This window comes from Staurois parvus, unplaced genomic scaffold, assembly GCF_062004578.1.
Source record: "Staurois parvus isolate SC_StPar_1 unplaced genomic scaffold, SC_StPar_1.0 ptg001842l, whole genome shotgun sequence".
In the NCBI taxonomy this organism is placed as follows: domain Eukaryota; kingdom Metazoa; phylum Chordata; class Amphibia; order Anura; family Ranidae; genus Staurois; species Staurois parvus.
This window is the reverse complement of record NW_028319638.1, coordinates 472,466-497,323: the sequence shown is the minus strand read 5'-3', so window position 1 is coordinate 497,323 and position 24,858 is coordinate 472,466. Positions and strand designations below refer to the sequence as shown.

The following is a 24,858-nucleotide window of genomic DNA, read 5'->3' as shown; positions in this document are numbered from 1 at the left end:
CCTTATTGTTTCTTCCCCCTCTTTCTTCTTCTCTGCCGCTCTCCCCTCCACTCTTCCCTGTCCTTCTATCCTCGTTTTACACGCTATATTGCCCATCGGGGCCACGCCTCTTTCTGTCTCCACGAATTATTCCGTCAGCGATCAGCTCTGATGTTAGACCCACCTTGAGGTCTGTGGAAAGGGTCCAAATCTCTGCTCCTCCCCCCCCCGTATACCTTTATACGGTCATCTCCATCCGGTGAACTTTGCAATCAATTGATTCTTATATGTAAAGAAGTGGAGCGCAAAAACAATAAAAGTCCTAATGGTAATAATAAAGAACGATCAGAACATCGCGACGCGGAATACTTCTATAAGTAGCAGATTACTCTGCTATGTGTGATATAATCGTCCAGATAAAGTGCAAACAGATAAATATCCAAATTAAGGTGGTAATATATATATATCAGCGGACAGTGACGGCCCCCAACGAATAATAACGGATGGAAAACTTCTATATCCCAGCGTGAACCAGCAGTGACATGCGACAAATGGTAGGATTGCACACTCACCAGAAGCGCAATCTTAATATCGTTGGATATTTATCTGTTTGCACCTTATCTGGACGATTATTTCACACATAGCAGAGTTATCTGCTACTTATAGAAGTATTCCGCGTCGCGATGTTCTGATCGTTCTTTATTATTACCGTTAGGACTTTTATTGTTTTATCGCTGCACTTCTTTCCATATATTGTTCATTGAGAAGATTTGTGGTTCCTGATTGGTGCACCAGCTGCTGTTGGAAGCGCTCGCTATGTTCTTTCTGTTCTTATTAATCAATTGATTCTGTTACTTAAATTTTACTTCACCTGGCCTGTCGGTGATCTGCGCCAATGACACCATACATATAATGCCAGTTATTGACATAAATCGCCTGTCCAGCATTCAATAAATCTTTGGTTATCGGCTTACATCAGTAAAGGAAGGATCCGCACCACCATGGATGTTCTTTGGATGCTTGCATTTTATTTGAAGACCACAGTATAAAAGTTGCAGATACAGAAAAGTTGACGTGTTTCAGCCTATACGGCCTTAGTCATAACTGATTGACGTGTTTCAGCTTATACAGCCTTACTCATAACTTATTGACGTGTTTCAGCCTATACGGCCTTAGTCATAACAGATTGACGTGTTTCAGCCTATACGGCCTTAGTCATAACTGATTGACGTGTTTCAGCTTATACAGCCTTACTCATAACTTATTGACGTGTTTCAGCCTATACGGTCTTAGTCATAACAGATTGACGTGTTTCAGCCTATACGTCCTTAGTCATAACTGATTGGCGTGTTTCAGCCTATACTGCCTTAGTCATAACAGACTGACGTGTTTCAGCCTATACGGCCTTAGTCATAACTTATTGACGTGTTTCAGCTTATACGGCCTTAATCATAACAGACTGCCGTGTTTCAGCCTATACGGCCTTAGTCATAACAGACTGACGTGTTTCAGCCTATACGGCCTTAGTCATAACAGACTGACGTGTTTCAGCCTATACGGCCTTAGTCATAACAGACTGCCGTGTTTCAGCCTATACGGCCTTAGTCATAACAGACTGCCGTGTTTCAGCCTATACGGCCTTAGTCATAACTGATTGACGTGTTTCAGCCTACACGGCCTTAGTCATAACTTATCTGTTACGTCTTACTGTTCTGTCTTACTGTTATGACTAAGGCCGTATAGGCTGAAACACGGCAGTCTGTTATGACTAAGGCCTACAGTATAAAAGTTGCCAGTAAACTCCCCAGCATGCTATCCTTGCTGTCCATGCACACATAGACTGGAATCAAGGTTTTTTGTCTGGGGCGATTTTTGGCTGGAAAAAAAACCCAGGACTAGTGGGTTTCTAGAGGTGGTTTTTAGCCAGAAAAATGCTCTAATGCTGGAAAACACGTCAAAACGCGGTAAAATGCCACAAGCCGGCGTTTTTGGAAGTTTTTTTTTGGAAGTTTTTTTGACCAAAAAATGGTAAAAAACGCAAATGCAAAAAAATGCTGCAAAATGCCACTAAACGCTAGTGCAAAAACTCTAAAAAAAACCTGAAAAACTCAGGGTTTTTAACGTGACTTTACACAGCTAATGCTACCAGCGCTATCAATGTGCTCGAGGACTTTCCAGGGTTTCCAGGTTGCAACGTGTTTTATTTTTATTTTTTTATTTTTGTCTTTTGGGTGAGCCCGATGGACATCCCTTTTTTCAACCTAATCATGTAATATTAGGCTGCAAATGTACTTTCTTAACATTTCACAAAGAAACTCCTAGTCAGCTGAACACTGAAAACAATTTGCCAAATTTCCCAAAATTATTTTAAGCGTATCCCCTTTATTAACTTTATGTAATAACGGGACCTCATAAGTGCCCCCATGAGATCTTTGTTCCTCAGGCTGTAGATCAGAGGATTCAGCAATGGGTTAATGAGGGCAGATATGACTGTAAAAGTTTTGTTTAAATTGAACATATTGCTGGAAGATGGAACCAAGTAAATAAAAATTAAGGCGCCATAGAAGGTGAAGACCACGGTGAGGTGTGAGGTGCAGGTGGAGAATGCTTTCCTCTTTCCAGTCTTGCTACGGATTCTGAGAATGGTACTAAAAATGTAAAAATATGGAAGAAAGGTCAAAAGAAAGGCTCCCAATCCAACGCTAGCACCTGTTACGAACACGGCCACCAAGTTTATGAAGGGGTCGGTACATGTAATTTGAAACAAGTGCGGGTGGTCGCAAAAGAAGTTGTGGATGGAATTTGGACCACAGAAGGACAACCTGAGCAAAAACAGAGTATGCATCAAAGAGAGAGAACATCCTGCAACCCAGACCATGGAGGCCATATGAACACAGACCCTCCAAGACATCATCAGTTTGTAATGTAGGGGGTGGCAGATGGCGGTGTAGCGGTCGTAGGACATAGCCGAGAGCAAGAAGAGCTCTGAGCTAGTAAAAAAGACATAGAAGAAGACTTGGGCTATACAGGCAGAATGGGCAATTGATCGACTTTTGGTCACCAAGTCAAAGAGCATCCTTGGTGCCGTCACCGTTGAATAAGACATGTCTAGAAAAGCCAAATTGCCAAGAAAAAAATACATTGGGGTGTGCAGATGGTGATCGGTGACAGCCAGGAAAAAAATAAGGAGGTTGATGATGAGAGTCATCAGGTAGATTAGAAGGAAGAGGACAAAAAGTCCATTCATGGTTGGCGGATGGTCTGATAGACCCACAAGAGTGAGAGTGTTAACCTTTGTGAGATTCAACATATCATTCATTCCTTTTCAGTGTAAATGTATGAATCTGAGGAATTGTTATTAGGAAAACACGTCCACACATTACGCTCACATTTCCATGTAGACTCGTTATCCGGATAATGACTTATATAGATATAAAATGTTGGCGCTCCCATAGGACAGCCTGCTGTGATGTAACAATACAAAGTCTCATTAAATGTCTCTTCGGATTTCATTGAAAGCTCCTTTGTCACTTGAGATTATCTTTATATAAATACGTTTCCGATTAATAAAATATCCCCTAAATAAAACAAATCTGCTGAAATTCTATTTTTTACTGACGGGCTATTGGACAAAGGAAGCAAAAAAACACTTTAAAATGAAAACAATCTCTGCTATTCTTTTAGTTCCTTTGATTTTAACATTGCATTTTGTAAAAACAAAACATAAACCTGGAAATGAGATGAAGTCAGGGGACAACAAAAAGTCGGTCTTTTCTTTTAGTTTCTTTTATTTTAACATTGCATTTTGTAAAAAAGAAACAACAAAAAAACCTGGAAATGAGATGAAGTCAGGGGACAACAAAAAGTTGGGTTTTGGTCAGCCTGTTCGGAAATGTTAGGTTCCTGAAAGGCCTCAGGCACCACCAGGATGTCGAAATTCGAAAGTCAATATTTGGATAGGAATTGTTGGGAGGCGCGAGATTTGCTTGAGGAAAAGCACCGCCTTAAGTGTCCTGCTGTCCATGAGGCCACCTTGGCGTAGTATTTTTTATATAATTTTACTTCACCTGGCCTGTTGGTCATCTAAGACAATGACACAATACATATAATGCCATTTATTGTAATAAATCGCCTGTCCAGCATTCATTAAATCTTTTGTTGAAGAAAAAAGTAAAAATGTACAAAAAGAGTAAAAATAAACAATTACAAATAAAACAGAAAGCCCTGCCCACTCTCACACACATACATACACATACTAAGCCAGCACACATGTATATACAGGATATTGCCAAAAGTATTGGGACAGCCCTCCCAATCATGTGATTCAGGTGTTCCAATCCCCTCCCAATCATGTGATTCAGGTGTTCCAATCCCCTCCCAATCATGTGATTCAGGTGTTCCTATCCCCTCCATATCATGTGATTCAGGTGTTCCAATCCCCTCCATATCATGTGATTCAGGTGTTCCAATCCCCTCCATATCATGTGATTCAGGTGTTCCAAACCCCTCCCAATCACGTGATTCAGGTGTTTCAATCCCCTCCCAATCATGTGATTCAGGTGTTTCAATCCCCCCCAATCATGTGATTAAGGTGTTCCAATCCCCTCCCAATCATGTGATTCAGGTGTTCCAATCCCCTCCCAATCATGTGATTCAGGTGTTCCAATCCCCTCCCAATCATGTGATTCAGGTGTTCCAATCCCCTCCATATCATGTGATTCAGGTGTTCCAATCCCCTCCAAATCATGTGATTCAGGTGTTCCAATCCCCTCCATATCATGTGATTAAGGTGTTCCAATCCCCTCCCAATCATGTGATTCAGGTGTTCCAATCCCCTCCCAATCATGTGATTCAGGTGTTCCAATCCCCTCCCAATCATGTGATTCAGGTGTTCCAATCCCCTCCACATCATGTGATTGAGGTGTTCCAATCCCCTCCATGGACACAGGTGTATACAATCAAGCCCCTAGGCATGCAGACTGCTTCTACAAACATTGGTGAAAGAATGGGTCGCTCTCAGGAGCTCAGTGACTCCAAGCGTGGTCCCGTGATAGGTGGCCACCTGTGCAATAAGTCCATCCGTGACATTTCCTGGCTACTAAATATTCCACGCTCAACTGTTAGTGGGATTATAACAAGGTGGAAGCCACTGGGAACAACAGTCACTCAGCCACCAAGTGGTAGGCCACGTCACATTACAGGGCGGGGTCAGCGCATGCTGAAGCGCACAGTGCGCAGAAGTCACCAACTGTCTGCAGAGTCAATAGCTAAAGACCTCCAAACTTGGTGTGGCCTTCAGATGAGCCCAACAACAGTGCGTAGAGAGCTTCATGGAATGGGTTTCCATGGCCGAGCAGCTGCATCCAAGCCTTCCATCACCAAGTGCAATGCAAAGCGTCGGATGCCGTGGTGTAAAGCACGCCGCCACTGGACTCTAGAGCAGAGGAGATGTGTTCACTGGAGTGACCAATCACACTTCTCTGTCTGGCAATCCGATGGACGTGTCTGGGTTTGGGGGTTGCCAGGAGAACGGTACTTGCCTGACTGCATTGTGCCAAGTGTAAAGTTTGGTGGAGGGGGGCTTATGGTGTGGGGTTATTTTTCAGGGGTTGGGCTTGGCCCCCTAGTTTCAGTGAAGCAAACTCTGAAGGCGACATTTTGGACAATTTCATGCTCCCAACTTTGTGGGAGGAGTTTGGGGATGGCCCCTTCCTGTTCCAACATGACTGCGCACCAGTGCACAAAGCAAGGTCCATAAAGACATGGAGGAGCCAGTTTGGGGTGGAGGAACTTGACTGTCCTGCACAGAGTCCTGACCTCAACCCCATAGAACACCTTTGGGATGAATTAGAGTGGAGACTGCGAGCCAGGCCTCCTCCCCCGACATCAGTGCCTGACCTGACAAATGTGCTTCTGGAAGAATGGTCCAACCTTCCCATAGACACCCTCCTAAACCTTGTGGACGGCCTTCCCAGAAGAGTTGAAGCTGTTATAGCTGCAAAGGGCGGGGCCAACTCAATATTGAACCCTACGGACTAAGACTGGGGGGCCATTAAAGGTCATGTGTGTGGAAAGGGCGGGGCCAACTCAATATTGAACCCTACGGACTAAGACTGGGAGGCCATTAAATGTCATGTGTGTGGAAAGGGCGGGGCCAACTCAATATTGAACCCTACAGACTAAGACTGGGGGGCCATTAAAGGTCATGTGCGTGGGAAGGGCGGGGCCAACTCAATATTGAACCCTTCGGACTAAGACTGGGGGGGCCATTAAAGGTCATGTGCGGGGAAAGGATGGGGCCAACTCAATATTGAACCCTACGGACTAAGACTGGGGGGGCCATTAAAGGTCATGTGTGTGGAAAGGGCGGGGCCCGATACTTATCTGAGGCCCTTGTAAAGTAGAAAACAATTTAGTGAAAATATTTGAAATAGAATTAATTTAGCAAAACATTTCGCTCATTAATCAAACCAAAGCTACTTCTGGAGTTGGCTGATGTCCCATCAATAGGTTCTAAGACTGACAAGGTGAATTTTCCTGGCAAGATTGTACATCACCCCATCGAAACTCCCACGCTTACCAGCCGGACATGTCACCTCTTTGTTGGATGGGGTGCAACTCTGTGGGCACATTAACGCATATATGGTGGGTCTGCCCTATGATTCAAGGGTTTTAGAAAAAAAGTCCATGGAATGTGTATCCCACAACACAGAGATCTCGATAGCATGGTATGAAAAACAACTTATCTCACATCTACAGAACATTGCAAGAAGTATCATATCATACTACTGGTATAAATGAACAACCTAGCCCAGTGGTCTCCAAACTGTGGCCTGGGGGCCAGATGCAACCCTTTTCTTGCCTTTATCTGGCCCTTGGGTCACCATTCCATCCACTTACGACAACAACAGGGCGTTATTCCTCCCACTGACACCAATGATGGGGCACTATTCCTCCCACTGATACCAATGATGGGGAACTATTCCTCCCACTGACACCAATGATGGGGCACTATTCCTCCCACTGACACCAATGATGGGGCACTATTCCTCCCGCTGACACCAATGATGGGACACTATTCCTCCCACTGACACCAATGATGGGACACTATTCCTCCCACTGACACCAATGATGGGGCACTATTCCTCCCACTGATACCAATGATGGGGAACTATTCCTCCCACTGACACCAATGATGGGGCACTATTCCTCCCACTGACACCAATGATGGGGCACTATTCCTCCCACTGATACCAATGATGGGACACTATTCCTCCCACTGACACCAATGATGGGGCACTATTCCTCCCACTGACACCAATGATGGGGCACTATTCCTCCCACTGATACCAATGATGGGGCACTATTCCTCCCAGTAACACCAATGGTGGGGCACTATTCCTCCCACTGACACAAATGATGGGGCACTATTCCTCCCACTGACACCAATGATGGGGCACTATTCCTCCCACTGACACTAATGATGGGGCACTATTCCTCCCACTGACACCAATGATGGGGCACTATTCCTCCCACTGACACCAATGATGGGGCACTATTCCTCCCACTGATACCAATGATGGGGCACTATTCCTCCCACTGACACCAATGATGGGGCACTATTCCTCTCACTGACCCCAATGAGGGGGCACTATTCCTCCTACTGAGATCAGTAATGGATTATTAATCCTCCCACTGACCCCAACAATGGGGTAACATTCCTCCCACTAAAACTAATAATGGGGCACTATTCCTTCCACCGGCACCAATGATGGGGCACTATTCCTCCCACTGACACCAATGATATGACACTATTCCTCCCACTGATACCAATGATGGGGCACTATTCCTCCAACTGACACCAATGATGGGGCACTATTCCTCCCACTGACACCAATGATGGGTCACTATTCCTCCCACTGACACCAATGATGGGGCACTATTCCTCCCACTGACACCAATGATGGGGCACTATTCCTCCCACTGACACCAATGATGGGACACTATTCCTCCCACTGACACCAATGATGGGACACTATTCCTTCCACTGACACCAATGATGGGGCACTATTCCTCCAACTGACACCAACACCAGGGCATAATTCCTCCCACTAATACCAGAGGTGAGGCATTTTTTACTCCCAATAGCCACAGTCTGGCCCTCATAAGGTCTGAAGGACTGTAAACTAGCACTTTGTTTAGTAAGTGAGGAGATCCCTGGCCTAGCCTGAAGGATTGGTTCACTGCTGTAGATGTTGCGTTGTACATGCCATACGGGAGGATTACTCCACTGAAGGACCTTATGATACATTCTGTGCAATGTGAAAAGACGGGATTTTATGGTTTATGTGGACCTCCTCTTCTCCAACTCCTTTTAATAAATTTGGGTGAAATGCTCCGTAGATAATGACCTCCTTGTTACCGTTGGTTATGGTTGTATTTGTAGATTATTGTGTATTAGGACTGCGAAAATACCCCCCCCCCCACGTATCATATCAATCCCCTCCCCCCTTCTTTTCCCCCTCCTTCATGTCTCCTGCTTAGCGACTTACTTATCACTCACTTCTCATGCTTGTTAATTGACTTTAAATCTGGTCTTCTTCGAACAAGTAATCATTTCCTATATGTTTGTACCACTATGACCAATCTTATTGTAATAGCCTCTTAAATTTCCAATAAAAAGAAAAATATCAAAAGATAAAAAGAAATACAAAAAAGTGTCAGATTTCACAATGATATTTTCAGCGTGATGTCTGGACCCACTTTAAGTGGCAATAAAACCTCCTAAGTGCCTCCATGAGATCTTTGTTCCTCAGGCTGTAGATAGTGTATAGAAACTGCTACATTGGGTCTGTGGGGTTACAGGGACTCCCGGTCATGCAAGGGTAAGGGCAGCTACGGGCACCTGACATGTTTACATTTTATAAAGGACATTTTAAACAACTGAAAATGATACAGAAATACAAAAAAAGTTTCAACGTTCACAATGATACCATCAGAATGATGCCTGGATTAACTTTAAGTGATAATAAAACCTCCTAAGTGCCTCCATGAGATCTTTGTTCCTCAGGCTGTAGATCAGAGGATTCAGCAATGGGTTAATGAGGGCAGATATGACTGTAAATAGTTTTTTTAAACTGACCATATTGCTGGAAGATGGAACCAAGTAAATAAAAAATAAGGAGCCATAAAAGATGGAGACCACGGTGAGGTGTGAGGTGCAGGTGGAGAATGCTTTCCTCTTTCCAGTCTTACTATGGATTCTGAGGATGGTACTAAGAATATAGACATATGGAAGAAAGGTCATAAGAACGACTCCCAACCCAAGAGTTGCATCTGTTAAGAATATGGCCACCAGATTTATGAAGGGGTCAGTACATGTAATTTGAATCAAGTGTGGAAGGTCACAAAAGAAGTTGTGGATGGAAGATGTTCTGCAGAAGGACAACCTGAGCAAAAGTAAAGTATGAACCAAAGAGAGAGAACATCCTACACCCCAGATCATGGAGGCCATATGAGCACAGACCCTCCAAGACATAATTAGTTTGTAATGTAGGGGGCGGCAGATGGCAATGTAGCGGTCGTAGGACATAGCCGAGAGCAAGAAAAGTTCTGAAGAAGCAAAGGAGAGGTAGAAAAAGACTTGGGATATACAGGCAGGAATGGATATTGACCGGCTTTTTGTGACCAAATCATAGAGCATCCTTGGTGCGGTCACTGATGAATAGGACATGTCCAGAGATGCCAAGTTGGCAAGAAAAAAATACATTGGGTTGTGCAGATGGTGGTCAGTGAGGACCAAGAAAAATATAAGAAGGTTTGTGATAAGAGTCATCAGATAGATCAGAAGGAAAAGCCCAAAAAGTGCATTCATGGTCAGTGGATGGTCTGATAGACCTACGAGGGTAAAAGAGGAAATCTCTGTCTGATTCCTCATATTATTCATTTTTCTCTGTTTAAATGTTTCACCTTAAAGCAGTCATTAAATTCCGTATCTGAGGATTTATTAATAGGCAAACCTGTACGGCGTGTCTGCACGTTACACTCAGGGTTACATGTAAGCATTTGTACGAGGGAACGATTCATTCTTATATAAAATGTTGGAAGTCCTGCAGGACCGTCTGCCGTGTTGTAGGAACACAAATCTGAACGTCTGATTAAAGGTCTCCTAAGATGTAATTTATAACACCTTGGGAGCCCTGTTCCTATAATTGGGTACAATCTTTACATTGTGAATTTAAAATCCACGGAACGCATTTCATCGTTGTGTCACCTCTGTTATGTGATGGCTAGTAGACCGAGTGACCGGAAACACTAGAAAAGGAACATTGCTTGATTTCGCTTAAATCACTTTGTAGTTATATTTTTTATAAGGATTGCCAACTGAAAGCTTTGTTGATAGTCAATAAGGAAACCTATAACCCTTAGCTTCTGGTGAGTAAAAATTGTCCACGCAGTTTGGTGGCCAAACTGGCCAAAATACAGAAACACAAAACACAGGAAACTGTCTTTCTATAAAACTTTACAACCTCGGCCCTTAGATTTTGGTGCCTAAAAATTGGTCAGTGGCCAATCTATAATTTGAAAGCAGCACCAACAGGCCTAGAAGTGGAGACACGAATCTCAGGGAGGTGTCTTTCTAAGAATAATTAGAATGCAGTCTTTTAGGTATGGAGGATAAAAATCGGCCAGTGGTACCATAGTCTGAGGGTCGCACCGGCAGCTCCAAAAGTGAAGATAGAGGTCATGGTCAGCAATCTTGACGTGGTATATTTTTACATAGTTACATCAATCCAACGTGGACCAATGCAACTGCCAGGACACTACCCAGAACAGAGAGTCGCATGTGACACAACATGGGCCAGACCCTTCGGCCAGTATCCTTTGTAGGTATGCTTGGTTGTACAAAAAAAATGCGTAGGTGTGTTGCGTGGATGTCTACATGAGTCAGCGCATGCGCATGCCCATCCAATTGCAGAACTGCTGCCAAACACTTAAAACAAAGAAGCTGTTGCAGATGGTTTCTAGATGGTCTGCAGCTTGTCCATGACCCTCATCTCTGTGTATTCATTGTGTATATCCTGACTTCCTGTTACCGACTCGGCTTGCCCCTGGACTGCCCCTCTGCCTGACCTCTGGTTGTGACCTCAGCTCATTTGGGGACTCTGCTTCTTCTGATCAACCATCCATGAACCCCAGCTTGGCTCCGTACTACTCTGCTGTCCTCAACCTATAACCTGCTTCCCTCTGCTGTTCATGGACATATTTTCCAGACCGGCTACATCAACCAAACACCGCCATTTAGACCACATGGTCCTTCAACCATACACCATATGCAGCCATTGCAACTTCTTCACTGACATTTTCACCTTTTCTGCCCATCCACCTATTGCCATCACAGAGGCTTTACACTTTTCTATGGACTAATTCATTTTTTGAGACACCTATATTCCATTGAAATTATTTCCTGAAAACGGGATCATCTTTTTTGATTCCAGTGTGGGAATCTTTGGTCTGGCCGCTTATGGTGACCTCAGTGGTGTGGGCGGGGCACAGGGGTCCAGATGGTATCATCTCCCAGCATGTGATTTATATGCAACGTTTGGTCTACATATTACACAGAATATGGTTTACAGTCATCAGGTATGTCTCTGAAGACGAGAATTTGTGTCTCGAAACGCATTGGATGCCTGACTATCAGTCCTTGTAACCATCATTGTCAACATATATGTTTTAATTCTTTTAGGTTTTTTGGCTAATTAAACTTGTCAGTTTGTTAACATTTATAATTCTACTTGGCTCTTTGTGTAGCACTGCCTCATAGTCCCATAATCTCTTTGGGGAAACAGAACTTTCATATCTGTTTGGAGTAGGGATGATGGCAGTCTATATATTTGTACCTCCTCAACATACACATATCAACCTACTGTTTCACCATGGATGACCCTGGGCCCTGTCTCTGACTTCTGACCATGTTGTCATCTCTTATTGTACTGACCATCAGTGTATGACCTCAGACTGGATCCTGACCATCCGTGTATGACCTCAGACTGGATCCTGACCATCCGTGTATGACCTCAGACTGGATCCTGACCATCCGTGTATGACCTCAGACTGGATCCTGACCTCAACTCCACTCCAATTCCTTCCCTGCTGGCAATATCCTGCACCACCTTCACCTACTGCAGGTCCTGACCTGCTCTCCCATTGTGTGCCTTGTGTTCCTGCTGATGTCCTCACCATCCTGCCTTAGAATTACTTTTCTATTGGTACCCATGCTCATTTGAGCCTTCCAATCCCTGTCCCTGTCATCACCTCCAAAATAAAAAACAGAGTGTGGGCCCCCCAAATCCATGCCAGATCCTTTAGGTATAGTACTGAGTTTTAGGGGGAACCTCATGCAAAAAAATAAAAGTATCATGGGTTCCCCCAAGAATTCATACCAAACTCTCATTCATGCATGCAGGTCCTGCTGGCCAGGAGAGGGGGTGACAAGCGTTCATATTGCATTGCTGATTGCGGGTGCAATACAGACTCTTAATCAGCTGTTTGTCCAACGTTCCCATACAGGCAGACAGTTGTTGAAGTCCAGGAAGAATCAATGAAGTAAAAGAGGGCTCACCGGCTCCCTCACAGTTCATGAAGAACTACAAGCTGCCTGCAACAATGGCTGATGGTACTTGTAGTTCATTCATTCACAGGAAACTGTGAATGAATTATGCAGCCATGTGGGCGGAGGCTACTTTTAAAGAGGGACAGCGGGTGTGGGGAGAATAGCACATGCTCACTGTCATGGTAGGTGAGGGATCGGGAGGAGAAGGTGCAGGAGCTGGAACATGTTATATGCTCCACCCTAAAACAAGTGAACTTATCCTTTAACATGGTTGGGGTATCTTTCCACGGGGGACCCCTGACAAAGCACCTTCAGTGGATGTTAATGAGGACTGCGCTTTTCACAGATGAGAGCAGGTTCCCCCTGAGCACATGTGACAGACATGAATAGGTCTGGAGAAGCCGTGGAGAACGTTCTGCTGCCTGTAACATGGTTCAGTACGACTGTTTTGATGGTGGGTCAGTGATGGTCTGGGGAGGGATCTCCATGGAGGGACGCACAGACCTCTACAGGCTAGACAATGGCACCCTGACTACAATTAGGTATTGGGATGAAATCCTTGGACCCATTGTCAGACCCTACGCTGGTTGCGGTGGGTCCTGGGTTCCTCCTGGTGCGGTGGGTCCTGGGTTCCTCCTGGTGCAGTGGGTCCTGGGTTCCTTCTGGTGCAGGGGGTCCTGGGTTCCTCCTGGTGCAGGGGGTCCTGGGTTCCTCCTGGTGTGGTGGGTCCTGGATTCCTCCTGGTGCAGGACAATGCCCGGCCTCATGTGGGGAGAGTATGCAGGCAGTTCCTGGAGGATGAAGGAATTGATACCATTGAATGGCCCCCACGCTCACCTGATCTAAACCCAATAGAACACCTCTGGGATGTCATGTTTCGGTCCATCCGACGCCACCAGGTTACACCTCAGACTGTCCAGGAGCTCAGTGATGCCCTGGTACAGATCTGGGAGGATATCCCCCAGGACACCATCCGTGGTCTCATTAGGACCCTCCCCCGACGTTGTCAGGCATGCATACAAGCACGTGGGGGCCACACAGACTACTGAGGACCATTCTGAGTTGCTGCAATGACATGTCACCAACATGGACTCGCCTGCTGCATCATTTCTTCACTTTGATTTTCGGGGTGTTTGTGAATTCAGTCCTCTGTAGGTCGATCATTTCCATCCAATGATGGGGCGTCCTTACGTTCCTCACCCATCCCCCGTCCATGTCAGCATAGAGATCCAGCAGGAGATTCCTCCCCATTGGGATCTGATGGGTTCTCAAAATCTTCCTTTCATTACTTTGAGCAGTGCAGGGGCGGACTGACCATTTGGAAACTCGGGCACCGCCTGAGGGCCCGGGGTCAGTAGGGGGCCCCATGAGATGCCCCATGGTACCTTTTTCATAGGCTTTTTTGAGTTTGGGCAAGGACACAGGGGCCCCATGATCCCCTATTTCCCGGGGGCCCCATAAGTTGTCAGTCCGCCCCTGCAGCCGTGTAATTTTGTACGATTAGTTGATCTGATATTTTTTGGATTGCTGATTCAGGGAAAATCCGATTGCCTCCCGGGAGAAAGGAAGGAATTTTTGTCCCCACCGGAGGAAATTTGACCATGCATCATATTGGTTTTCTCTCTGCTTTCCTCTGGATGACTGTGGTATAGGGCTGTGTATATGGAGGGTTTCTGTTTATTTTTATTATAAATATATTGGGGTGGATGTACTAAAGGCATCAGACTGCAGCTGCACTCACTTTCCCTCAGAGCGGAGTGAATATGGCGAGGTTATGCTGACTTCCATCATCCAATCATGTGCAAGGAAAATGCTGCTTCTTTATTTCCCTTCCTTTTCCAGCTTACTGGAACAAAAAAACACCATAAAAAAGGGATTTTAAAGGCTCCCTGTGGAGGCAATGATTACACTTCTAAAATATATAGAAACATACAAATGGTAAAAAAAACAAATCCCGAATGTTTTTAGACTTCCACATAGAAAACGAACGCGATCCATGCAAACTGCATCATGATGGTGGCGCATTTTCTAATGTCCAACGCGTTTCGCAGCTTGAATCAATGCTTCTTCAGGGAACATGCGGAAGTATCAAAAAGCTTAAGAATATTGGCGGCACAATTATATATTTTACACAACTATCATAATATTACATCATAAATCCACCAAGCAGGATTACCGCAATCATGACAGGTCTATCGGGGGTGCAGGACACCCCAGGGCACCGCGGGGTCACCGCCGGCAAAGACGATTTCCTTGCACCTATATGGGTATTCCTTACAAAGTGAAGCTTCACCGCATTTACTAAACTCTGGGGATAACGAGTACAGCTGCACTCCCAAAGTGCATAGTCTATTTGCTGATAGTAAATCCACCCCATAATGTCATTTACTGTCATGATTCACCAGTCCAGCCTTCAACTGACTGTTTGTTAAAGAAAAAAAAAGGAAAAAATGTACCAAAAGAATAAAATATAATAATTAATTAAGAATAAAAAAAGGATGCCTTCCCCCCTCACACTCATACGGTGCCTTGAAGAAGTCTTCCTCCCCCCTGAAATGTCCCCCATGTTGTCATGTTACAATGTATCCCCCCCCCCGAAATGTCCCCCATGTTGTCATGTTACAATGTATCCCCCCCCCCGAAATGTCCCCCATGTTGTCATGTTACAATGTATCCCCCCCCGAAATGTCCCCCATGTTGTCATGTTACAATGTATCCCCCCCCCTGAAATGTCCCCCATGTTGTCATGTTACAATGTATTCCCCTCCCCCCTGAAACGTCCCCCATGTTGTCATGTTACAATGTATCCCCCCCCCGAAACGTCCCCCATGTTGTCATGTTACAATGTATTCCCCCCCAAAATGTCCCTCATGTTGTCATGTTACAATGTATTCCCCCCCAAAATGTCCCTCATGTTGTCATGTTACAATGTATTCCCCCCCCAAAATGTCCCTCATGTTGTCATGTTACAATGTATTCCCCCCCAAAATGTCCCCCATGTTGTCATGTTACAATGTATCCCCCCCCGAAATGTCCCCCATGTTGTCATGTTACAATGTATTCCCCTCCCCCTGAAATGTCCCCCATGATGTCATGTTACAATGTATTCCCTCTCCCCCCTGAAATGTCCCCCATGTTGTCATGTTACAATGTATCCCCCCCCTGAAATGTCCCCCATGTTGTCATGTTACAATGTATTCCCCTCCCCCCTGAAATGTCCCCCATGTTGTCATGTTACAATGTATTCCCCCTCCCCCTAAAATGTCCCCCATGTTGTCATGTTACAATGTATTCCCCCTCCCCCCTGAAATGTCCCTCATGTTGTCATGTTACAATGTATTCCCCTCCCCCTGAAATGTCCCCCATGTTGTCATGTTACAATGTATCCCCCCCTGAAATGTCCCCCATGTTGTCATGTTACAATGTATTCCCCTCCCCCCTGAAATGTCCCCCATGTTGTCATGTTACAATGTATTCCCCCCTCCCCCCTGAAATGTCCCCCATGTTGTCATGTTACAATGTATTCCCCCTCCCCCCTGAAATGTCCCCCATGTTGTCATGTTACAATGTATCCCCCCCCTGAAATGTCCCCCATGTTGTCATGTTACAATGTATTCCCCCTCCCCCCTGAAATGTCCCCCATGTTGTCATGTTACAATGTATTCCCCTCCCCCCTGAAATGTCCCCCATGTTGTCATGTTACAATGTATTCCCCCTCCCCCTAAAATGTCCCCCATGTTGTCATGTTACAATGTATTCCCCCCCCCGAAATGTCCCCCATGTTGTCATGTTACAATGTATTCCCCCCCCCCCCAAAATGTCCCCCATGTTGTCATGTTACAATGTATTCCCCTCCCCCCTGAAATGTCCCCCATGTTGTCATGTTACAATGTATCCCCCTCCCCCCTGAAATGTCCCCCATGTTGTCATGTTACAATGTATTCCCCCTCCCCCCTGAAATGTCCCCCATGTTGTCATGTTACAATGTATCCCCCTCCCCCCTGAAATGTCCCCCATGTTGTCATGTTACAATGTATTCCCCTCCCCCCTGAAATGTGCCCCATGTTGTCATGTTACAATGTATTCCCCCTCCCCCTAAAATGTCCCCCATGTTGTCATGTTACAATGTATTCCCCCCCCCGAAATGTCCCCCATGTTGTCATGTTACAATGTATTCCCCCCCCCCCCAAAATGTCCCCCATGTTGTCATGTTACAATGTATTTTATTGGGATTGGATGTGATGGACCGACACAAAGTGGCACATAATTGTGAAGTGGAAGGAAAATGAGAAATGGTTTCCAACATTTGTGAGCAATAAATCTGTGAAAAGACACAAATGTTGAAAAACATTTCTCATTTTCCTTCCACTTCACAATTATGTGCCACTTTGTGTCGGTCCATCACATCCAATCCCAAAAAAGTTCATTTGTATTCGGCCCCCCCGGAGTCAATACTTTGTAGGACCCCCTTTGGCTGCAATTCCAGCTGCAAGTCTGTTTGGGGATGTCTCTTTGCACATCTAGAGAGGGACATTTCTGCCCGTTCTTCCTTGCAGAATCCCTCAAGCTCTGTCAGGTTGGATGGAGGGTGTCTGGGAACAGCAACTTTCAGGTCTGGCCACAGATTCTCCATTGGGTTTGGGTCTGGACTGTGACTGGGCCATTGTAACACATGAAGATGCTCAAACTCCCTCCAACCCCATTCCCCCTCACTCATCTACCCCCTCATCACCCCTCTCCCACGGCCCCACCACTGCTCTGACCTCCACTTCCACCCCACCCTTCATTCCTCATACTGAAGCCCCCCCAACACTTCACACCTTTGACCTTACTACCATCGGGGAAGTCTCCAAGATCCTCTCTGATGCCCGCCTCACCACCTGCCCCCTCGACCCTATCCCCTCACAACTCCTACGACCTCCCTCCCCCTCCCTCACCCACATCTTTAATCTCTCCCTCTCCTCCGGCACTTTCCCCTCCCCTCTGAAACATGCACACATCACCCCCATACTTAAAAAGCCCTCCCTCGACCCCAATGACCCGAACAACCTCAGACCCTTCTCCCTGCTCCCATTTACATCCAAACTCCTCGAGCGCCTAGTCTACACCCGTCTAAGCTCTCACCTCACCGACAACAACCTCCTCGATCCCCTACAGTCCGGCTTCCGTCCCCTACACTCCACCGAAACCGCCCTACACTCCACCGAAACCGCCTTACTCAAACTCTCCAACGACCTGCTAACCGCCAAAGCTAATGGCCACTATTCAGTGCTCCTACTCCTTGACCTCTCTGCGGCCTTCCACACAGTCCACCACCCCCTCCTCCTCAAAAAACTACACTCCCTCGGCCTCAGAGATTCTTCTCTCTCCTGGCTCTCATCCTACCTGTCACAACGCTCTTTCAGCATTACCTATAATGCTACCACCTCCCCCTCACTCCCCCTCTCTGTTGGGGTCCCTCAAGGCTCTGTCCTCGGGTCCCTTCTCTTCTCCATCTACACCTCCTCCCTTGGCCAACTCATACACTCTCACGGCTTCAACTATCACCTCTATGCCGACGACACACAAATCTATCTCTCAACCCCCCACCTCACCCCCTTGGTCTCCGCCCAAATCACACACCTACTGAGCGACATATCAGACTGGATGTCACTCCACTTCCTTAAACGGAACCTCTCCAAAACTGAGTTTCTTGTCTTCCCCCCCAGCCCGGACCCCACCCCCCATTGACTTCTCCATCACATCCAACAACGCCACCATCAAACCCACCCCGCAGGCCAGAGTACTTGGTGTCATTCTGGACTCCAACCTATCCTTCCAGCCCCAAGTCCAATCTTTAACAAACTCGTGCAGACTCCACCTCCGCAACATGCAGACTCCACCTCTACAACATGCAGACTCCACCTCCGCAACATCCCCAAAATCCGCACGTTCCTAACCCCAGAAACCACTAAACAGCTCATCCACTCCCTCATCATATCACGACTCGACTACTGCAACTCCCTCCTCACTGGCCTGCCTCGCCGCTGGCTATCCCCGCTTCAGTCCATCCTGAATACGGCTGCCAGACTCATTCACCTTTCCAACCGCTCCATCTCCGCCACCCCCCTCTGCCAATCCCTCCACTGGCCTCCACTCAGTGTCCTCCACCCCCCTCTGCCAATCCCTCCACTGGCCTCCACTCAGTGTCCTCCACCCCTCTCTGCCAATCCCTCCACTGGCCTCCACTCAGTGTCCTCCACCCCTCTCTGCCAATCCCTCCACTGGTCTCCATTCAGTGTCCTCCACCCCCCTCTGCCAATCCCTCCACTGGCCTCCACTCAGTGTCCTCCACCCCCCTCTGCCAATCCCTCCACTGGCCTCCACTCAGTGTCCTCCACCCCTTTCTGCCAATCCCTCCACTGGCTTCCGATTGCCCAACGGATCAAATTCAAAATCCTAACACTGACGTACAAAGCCGTCCACCATATTGCCCCGAACTACATCACCGACCTAATATCCAAGTAACGCCCAACACGCACACTCCGCTCCTCACAAGACCTCCTTCTCTCTAGTTCCCTGGTCTCCTCCTCCCATGCCAGCCTCCAGGACTTCTCCAGGGTGTCACCCATTCTCTGGAACTCCCTGCCCCAACCCATCAGATTATCACCTACTCTCCTCTCCTTTAGGCGCACCCTGAAAACTCACCTCTTTAGGGAAGCCTACCCCACCCCCTGCTAACCTGACGACCTCCTCCACTCTTCCTACCACTCCATCCCCCACAGCTATCTCCTCCTGTACCACTATCCCCTCCCTCCTAGATTGTAAGCTCCAAGGAGCAGGGCCCTCGATCCCCTCATGTTTTGCATTGTATTGTTCTGTCACATGGTCTGTCCCCCTTTGTAATGTACAGCGCTGAGCGAACCATCGGCACTTTATAAATACTGTATAATAATAATAATAATGAAGATGCTTTGATCGGAACCATTCCATTGTAGGTCTGGCTGGATGTTTTGGGTCGTTGTCCTGCTAGAAGGGGAACCTCCGCCCCGGTCTCAAGTCTTTTGCAGACTCTAACAGGTTTTCTTCTAAGATTGCCCTGTATTTGGCTCCATCCATTTTCCCATCAACTCTGACCAGCTTCCCTGTCCCTGCTGAAGAAAAGCATCCCCACCACATGATGCTGCCACCACCATGTTTCACGGTGGGGATGGTGTGTTCAGGGTGATGTGCAGTGTTAGTTTTCCCCCACACATAGCATTTTTTTTTAAGGCCAAAAAAGTAAAGTTTTGGTCTTCTCTGACCAGAGCCCCTTCTTCCACGTATTTGCTGTGTCCCCCACATGGCTTCTCACAAACTGCAAACGGGACTTCTTATGGCTTTCCTCCAACAATGGCTTTCTTCTTGTCACTCTTCCATAAAGGCCAGATTTGTGGAGTGCACAACTAATATTTGTCCTGGGGACAGATTCTCCCACCTGAGCTGTGGATCTTTTAAGCTCCTCCAGAGTTCCCTGGAGCCTCTTGGCTGCTTCTCTGATAAATGCTCTCCTTGCCCGGCCGGTCAGTTTAGGTGGACGGCCATGTCTTCGTAGGTTGGCAGTTGTGCTGTACTCTTTCTATTTTTGGATGATGGATTGGACAGTGTTCTGCGAGATGGTCAAAGCTTGGGAGATTTTGTAATAACCTAACTCTGCTTTAAATGTCTCCACAACTTTATCCCTGATCTGTCTGGTGTGAGCCTTGGCTTTTATGATGCTGTTTGGTCACTAATATTCTCTAACAAACCTCTGAGGGCTTCACAGAACAGATGTATTTATACTGAGATCACATGACACAGGGGGACTCTATTTACTAATTAGGAGATTTCTGAAGGCAATTGGTTCCACTAGATTTTAGTTAGGGACATCAGAGCGAAGGGGGCTGAATACAAATGCCGCCACACTTTTGAGATATTTATTTGTAAAAAATGTTGAAATGCATTTATCATTTTCCTTCCACTTCACAATTATGTGTCAATTTGTGTCGGTCTATCACATAAAATCCCAATAAAATACATTGTAACATGACAACATGGGGGACATTTCAGGGGGGAGGGGAATACATTGTAACATGACAACATGGGGGACATTTCAGGGGGGAGGGGGAATACATTGTAACATGACAACATGGGGGACATTTCAGGGGGGAGGGGAATACATTGTAACATGACAACATGGGGGACATTTCAGGGGGGAGGGGGAATACATTGTAACATGACAACATGGGGGGACATTTCAGGGGGGAGGGGGAATACATTGTAACATGACAACATGGGGGACATTTCGGGGGGGGAGGAAGACAAGGCACTGTACTCAGGACTCATGTACTTCATAAACTCCATCCTTATTATGATGATGTCATCATTGCCATTATTTTAGTTTAACTTTTGAGCTGATAGGCTGTAACAGGTTTTAATTCGTCACCTGCTTGTAATTTTGATTATCTTTATTTTTTGCCACTCCATCAATGAGTCTTCCTTCCCCCTCCTCCATCAATGAGCCTTCCCTCCCCTCCTCCATCAATGAATCTTCCCTTCCCACCTCCATCAATGAATCTTCCTTCCCCGCCTCCAACAATGAGGCTTTCCTCCCCACCTCCATCAGTGAGCCTTCCTTCCCCCGCCTCCATCAATGAGCCTTTCCTCTCCACCTCCATAAATGAGACTTCCCTCCCCTCCTCCATCAATTCATCTTCCCTCCCCACCTCCATCAACGAGCCTTCCCTACCCACCACCATCAATGAGTCTTCCTTCCCCACCTCCAGTAATGAGCCTTCCCTCCCCACCTCCATCAGTAAGCCTTCCATCCCCTGCCTCTATCAATGAGCCTTCCCCCCCACCTCCATCAGTGAGCCTTCCTTCCCCTGCCTCTATCAATGAGCCTTCCCCCCCACCTCCATCAGTGAGCCTTCCTTCCCCTGCCTCTATCAATGAGCCTTCCCTCCCCTCCATGAATTAACTTTTTTTTTCTTATTTTTGAAAAAATCTGAGCAGGGTATTTATGAAAACATTGTGCCACTTAACCACTTCCCGTCCCCAGAAGTACTGCTACAGGGCGGCATAGGTGAGCAAAATCATGTATATATATGTGAGTTTGTATTTCCAGGTAGGGGGCACACATGAGGCGTGCGCATGCCCTACCTGTGCCACCATTCAGGGCCATGGCTGTCAATCACCAGGTCCCGGCCGGTAATTATTCGCCGACACCCAGTGATTGCTGAGCATCTCCAATTGGGGGTGGGGGGGGGGGAATGTCAGTAAACAAATCAGTTCTCTCCCCTGTCAGCTCCTGCACACTGCTTTTCATGGCTCTGCAAAGCACAGCCATGCAAAGCAGTGTGCTTACAGTGAAGCACACAGACACCGCCCCAGTAAAACAGCACACAGGTAACCCTTTGACTGCCCCAGATGTTAACTCCTTCCTGCTCAGTGTCATTAGCACAGTGTCAGTGCTTTCTATTAGCACTGATCACTGTAGTGGTGTCACTGGGGATATCAGTGACACTAAGTCAGTCCCCCCCCAGTGTCAGAATGCCCGCCGCAGTCCCGCTATAAGTCCCTGATTGCTGGCATTACTAGTAAAAAAAGAATCCCAGTATCTATACCGCCATTTGCAGACGCTATAACGTTCACGTAAACCAATTAATTTAAACGTAAAGAGATTTTTTTTAGTGAAGACACGGAGCGGGAGACATTTTGGCCTAAATTTATGATGAAATTAGATTTTTTACATTTTTTTACTGGACACGTTTAATAGCAAAAAGTGAAAAATATTGTTTTTTTTTTTTCAAAATTGTCGTTTTTTTTTTTTAAAGCACAATTGCAGAGGCGATCAAAACCACCGAAAGACAGCTCAATTCATGGGAAAAATGGATGTAAATTTCGTTTGGGTGCAGCATTGCATGACCGCACAATTGCCAGTTAAAGTAATGCAGCGCTGTAATGCAAAAAAATGGCCTGGTCGGGGGGGGGGGGGGAGGGATTAAAGGTCTTATAGATACATAAAGATCTATGTAAAAATTATGGTAAGAAAAATAGACACAGAGTTATTTTGAAGTGAACCAAAGTCTACAGAAATGTCTATATTTGGTCTGTGGGGGTTACAAGGAACAACTGGTCATGCAAGGGTGAGTACAACAATGATCCCCCGACAGGTTTACATTTTTATGAAATACATTAATAACATTTTTAGTCAACTACAAATGTCCCAAGAATACAAAAAGTGTCACATTTCAGAATGACGCCTGGATCAACCTCAAGTGATGATAGGACCTCCTAAGTGCCTCCTTGAGATCTTTGTTCCTCAGGCTGTAGATCAGAGGATTCAGCAATGGGTTAATGAGGGCAGATATGACGGTAAACAGTTTATTTAAAATTATCATATCGCTGGAAGATGGAACAAAGTAAATAAAAGTTAACGCTCCATAAAAGATGGAGACCACGGTGAGGTGTGAGGTGCAGGTGGAGAATGCTTTCCTCTTTCCAGTCTTACTACGGATCCTGAGGATGGTACTGAAAATATAGAAATATGGAAGAAAGGTCATAGGAATGACTCCTAATCCAAAAATAGTACCTGCTAAGAATATGGCCACCATGTTTATGAAGGGGTCAGTACATGTAATTTGAATCACATGTGGAAGGTCACAAAAGAAGTTGTGGATTGAAGCTGGTCCGCAGAAGGACAACCTGAGCAAAAGTAAAGTATGGAGCAAAGAGACAGAACATCCTACAACCCAGACCATGGAGGCCATACAAGCACAGACCCTCCAAGACATCATTAGTTTGTAATGTAGGGGGCGGCAGATGGCAATGTAGCGGTCGTAGGACATAGCCGAGAGTAATAATGATTCCGAACAAGCAAAGCAGAGATAGAAAAAGACTTGGGCTGTACAGGCAGGAATGGATATTGATCGTGTTTTTGTGACCAAGTCATAGAGCATCCTCGGTGCGGTCACTGATGAATAGGACATGTCCAGAAATGCCAAGTTGGCAAGAAAAAAATACATTGGGTTGTGCAGATGGGAGTCAGTGAGGACCAAGAAAAATATAAGAAGGTTTGTGATAAGAGTCATCAGATAGATCAGAAGGAAAAGCCCAAAAAGTGCCTTCATGGTCAGTGGATGGTCTGATAGACCCACAAGAGTGAGAGACGTAATCTCTGTCTGATTCCTCATATTATTCATTTTTTCTTTCTCTCTGTTTTATGTATCACTATAGAACGGTAATAAAATTATGGATCTGAGGATTTATTAATAGAACAAACCTGTATGGAGTGCCTACACATTACACTCAGGTTTATTCTCAAATAAAATGTTGGCAGTCCCACAGTCATCAAAGAGATCAGATGGAAGAGCACACAAAGTGCATTCGTGGTCAGTGGATGGTCTGATGGACCCACAAGAGGTAATCTTTGTTTAAATTTATCAGCATAAAGAGTCATAAAATGATCAATCTGAGGATTTATCAATAGGAATACATATATGTTGTGCCTGCACATGATACTCAGGTTCACCTGGAGACATTTGTACCAGATAATTACTAATTCTTATATAAAATGTCGGCATTCCCTCAGGACAGTCTGTTGTGTTGTAGGAACACAAAGCTGAAAGCCTCATTAAAGGTCTCTTAAGATGTAATTTATAACCCCTTGAGAGCCCCTTTTTTATAACTGAGTACAATCTTCAGCATTTGAATTTAAAATCCACTGTAAGTATTTTTATAGTTTTATCACCTCTATTACTTCTTGGTTAGTGGACAGAGGGACCTAACACACTACAAAAGGAACACGGCTTTTCTTTTAGCTTCCATCATTTTGTAGTTACATTTTATAAGTGTTGCCCTTTTAACACTTGGTTGGATTGCACAGTGGATAGTCTGTAAAGATCTAGAACCCTTAGCTTTGGTTGGGTACAACTGTCCAGGGCAGAGGCGTAGCTAGGGGGGGGGCAGGGGGGTACATATGTACCCGGGCGCCAAAATGAGGTCACAAGATCACTGCAGCGACTGCTGCAGATGTGTCATCTGATACATTTGCCATCCACAGTGAGTTATGAGAGGAGAGAGGAGCCGGACGGAAGAGGAGCGGAGAGGAGGGCAGTGAGCTGGACATGTGCCGGAGGGGACGAGGGGAGAGCCAAGCCGAGCCGAGCCGAGCCGAGCCGAGTGAGTAGTGCCATGGATGAAGGGGAGGGGCAATGTGATCGGGACGGGACAGGGGGTTTCTATAGGGACCATATGAAGCGGGGGGG

General features: G+C 46.1%; 3 protein-coding genes across 3 annotated transcripts; all 3 read right to left on the bottom strand.

Moving 5' to 3' along the window:
• Nucleotides 1–2,341: 2,341 nt before the first annotated feature.
• On the bottom strand, nucleotides 2,342–3,289 carry LOC149434082 (olfactory receptor 1G1-like). The gene has a single exon (XM_089664141.1). The coding sequence runs from the start codon at nucleotides 3,287–3,289 to the stop codon at nucleotides 2,342–2,344; it is 948 nt and encodes a 315-aa protein (XP_089520267.1).
• Nucleotides 3,290–8,974: 5,685 nt separating this feature from the next.
• Nucleotides 8,975–9,940, bottom strand: LOC149434081 (olfactory receptor 1G1-like). The gene has a single exon (XM_089664172.1). It carries the CDS (start codon nucleotides 9,923–9,925, stop codon nucleotides 8,975–8,977), a length of 951 nt encoding a protein of 316 aa, XP_089520298.1. The 5' UTR covers nucleotides 9,926–9,940.
• Nucleotides 9,941–22,842: 12,902 nt separating this feature from the next.
• Nucleotides 22,843–23,784, bottom strand: LOC149434080 (olfactory receptor 1G1-like). Its single transcript, XM_089664171.1, has one exon. It carries the CDS (start codon nucleotides 23,782–23,784, stop codon nucleotides 22,843–22,845), a length of 942 nt encoding a protein of 313 aa, XP_089520297.1.
• Between the last annotated feature and the right edge of the window lie 1,074 nt (nucleotides 23,785–24,858).

Excerpts from the sequence above, each read along its gene's own strand:
- LOC149434082 (XM_089664141.1), bottom strand. The coding sequence starts at position 3,289 with ATGTTGAATCTCACAAAGGTTAACACTCTCACTCTTGTGGGTCTATCA.
- LOC149434081 (XM_089664172.1), bottom strand. The coding sequence starts at position 9,925 with ATGAATAATATGAGGAATCAGACAGAGATTTCCTCTTTTACCCTCGTA.
- LOC149434080 (XM_089664171.1), bottom strand. The coding sequence starts at position 23,784 with ATGAGGAATCAGACAGAGATTACGTCTCTCACTCTTGTGGGTCTATCA.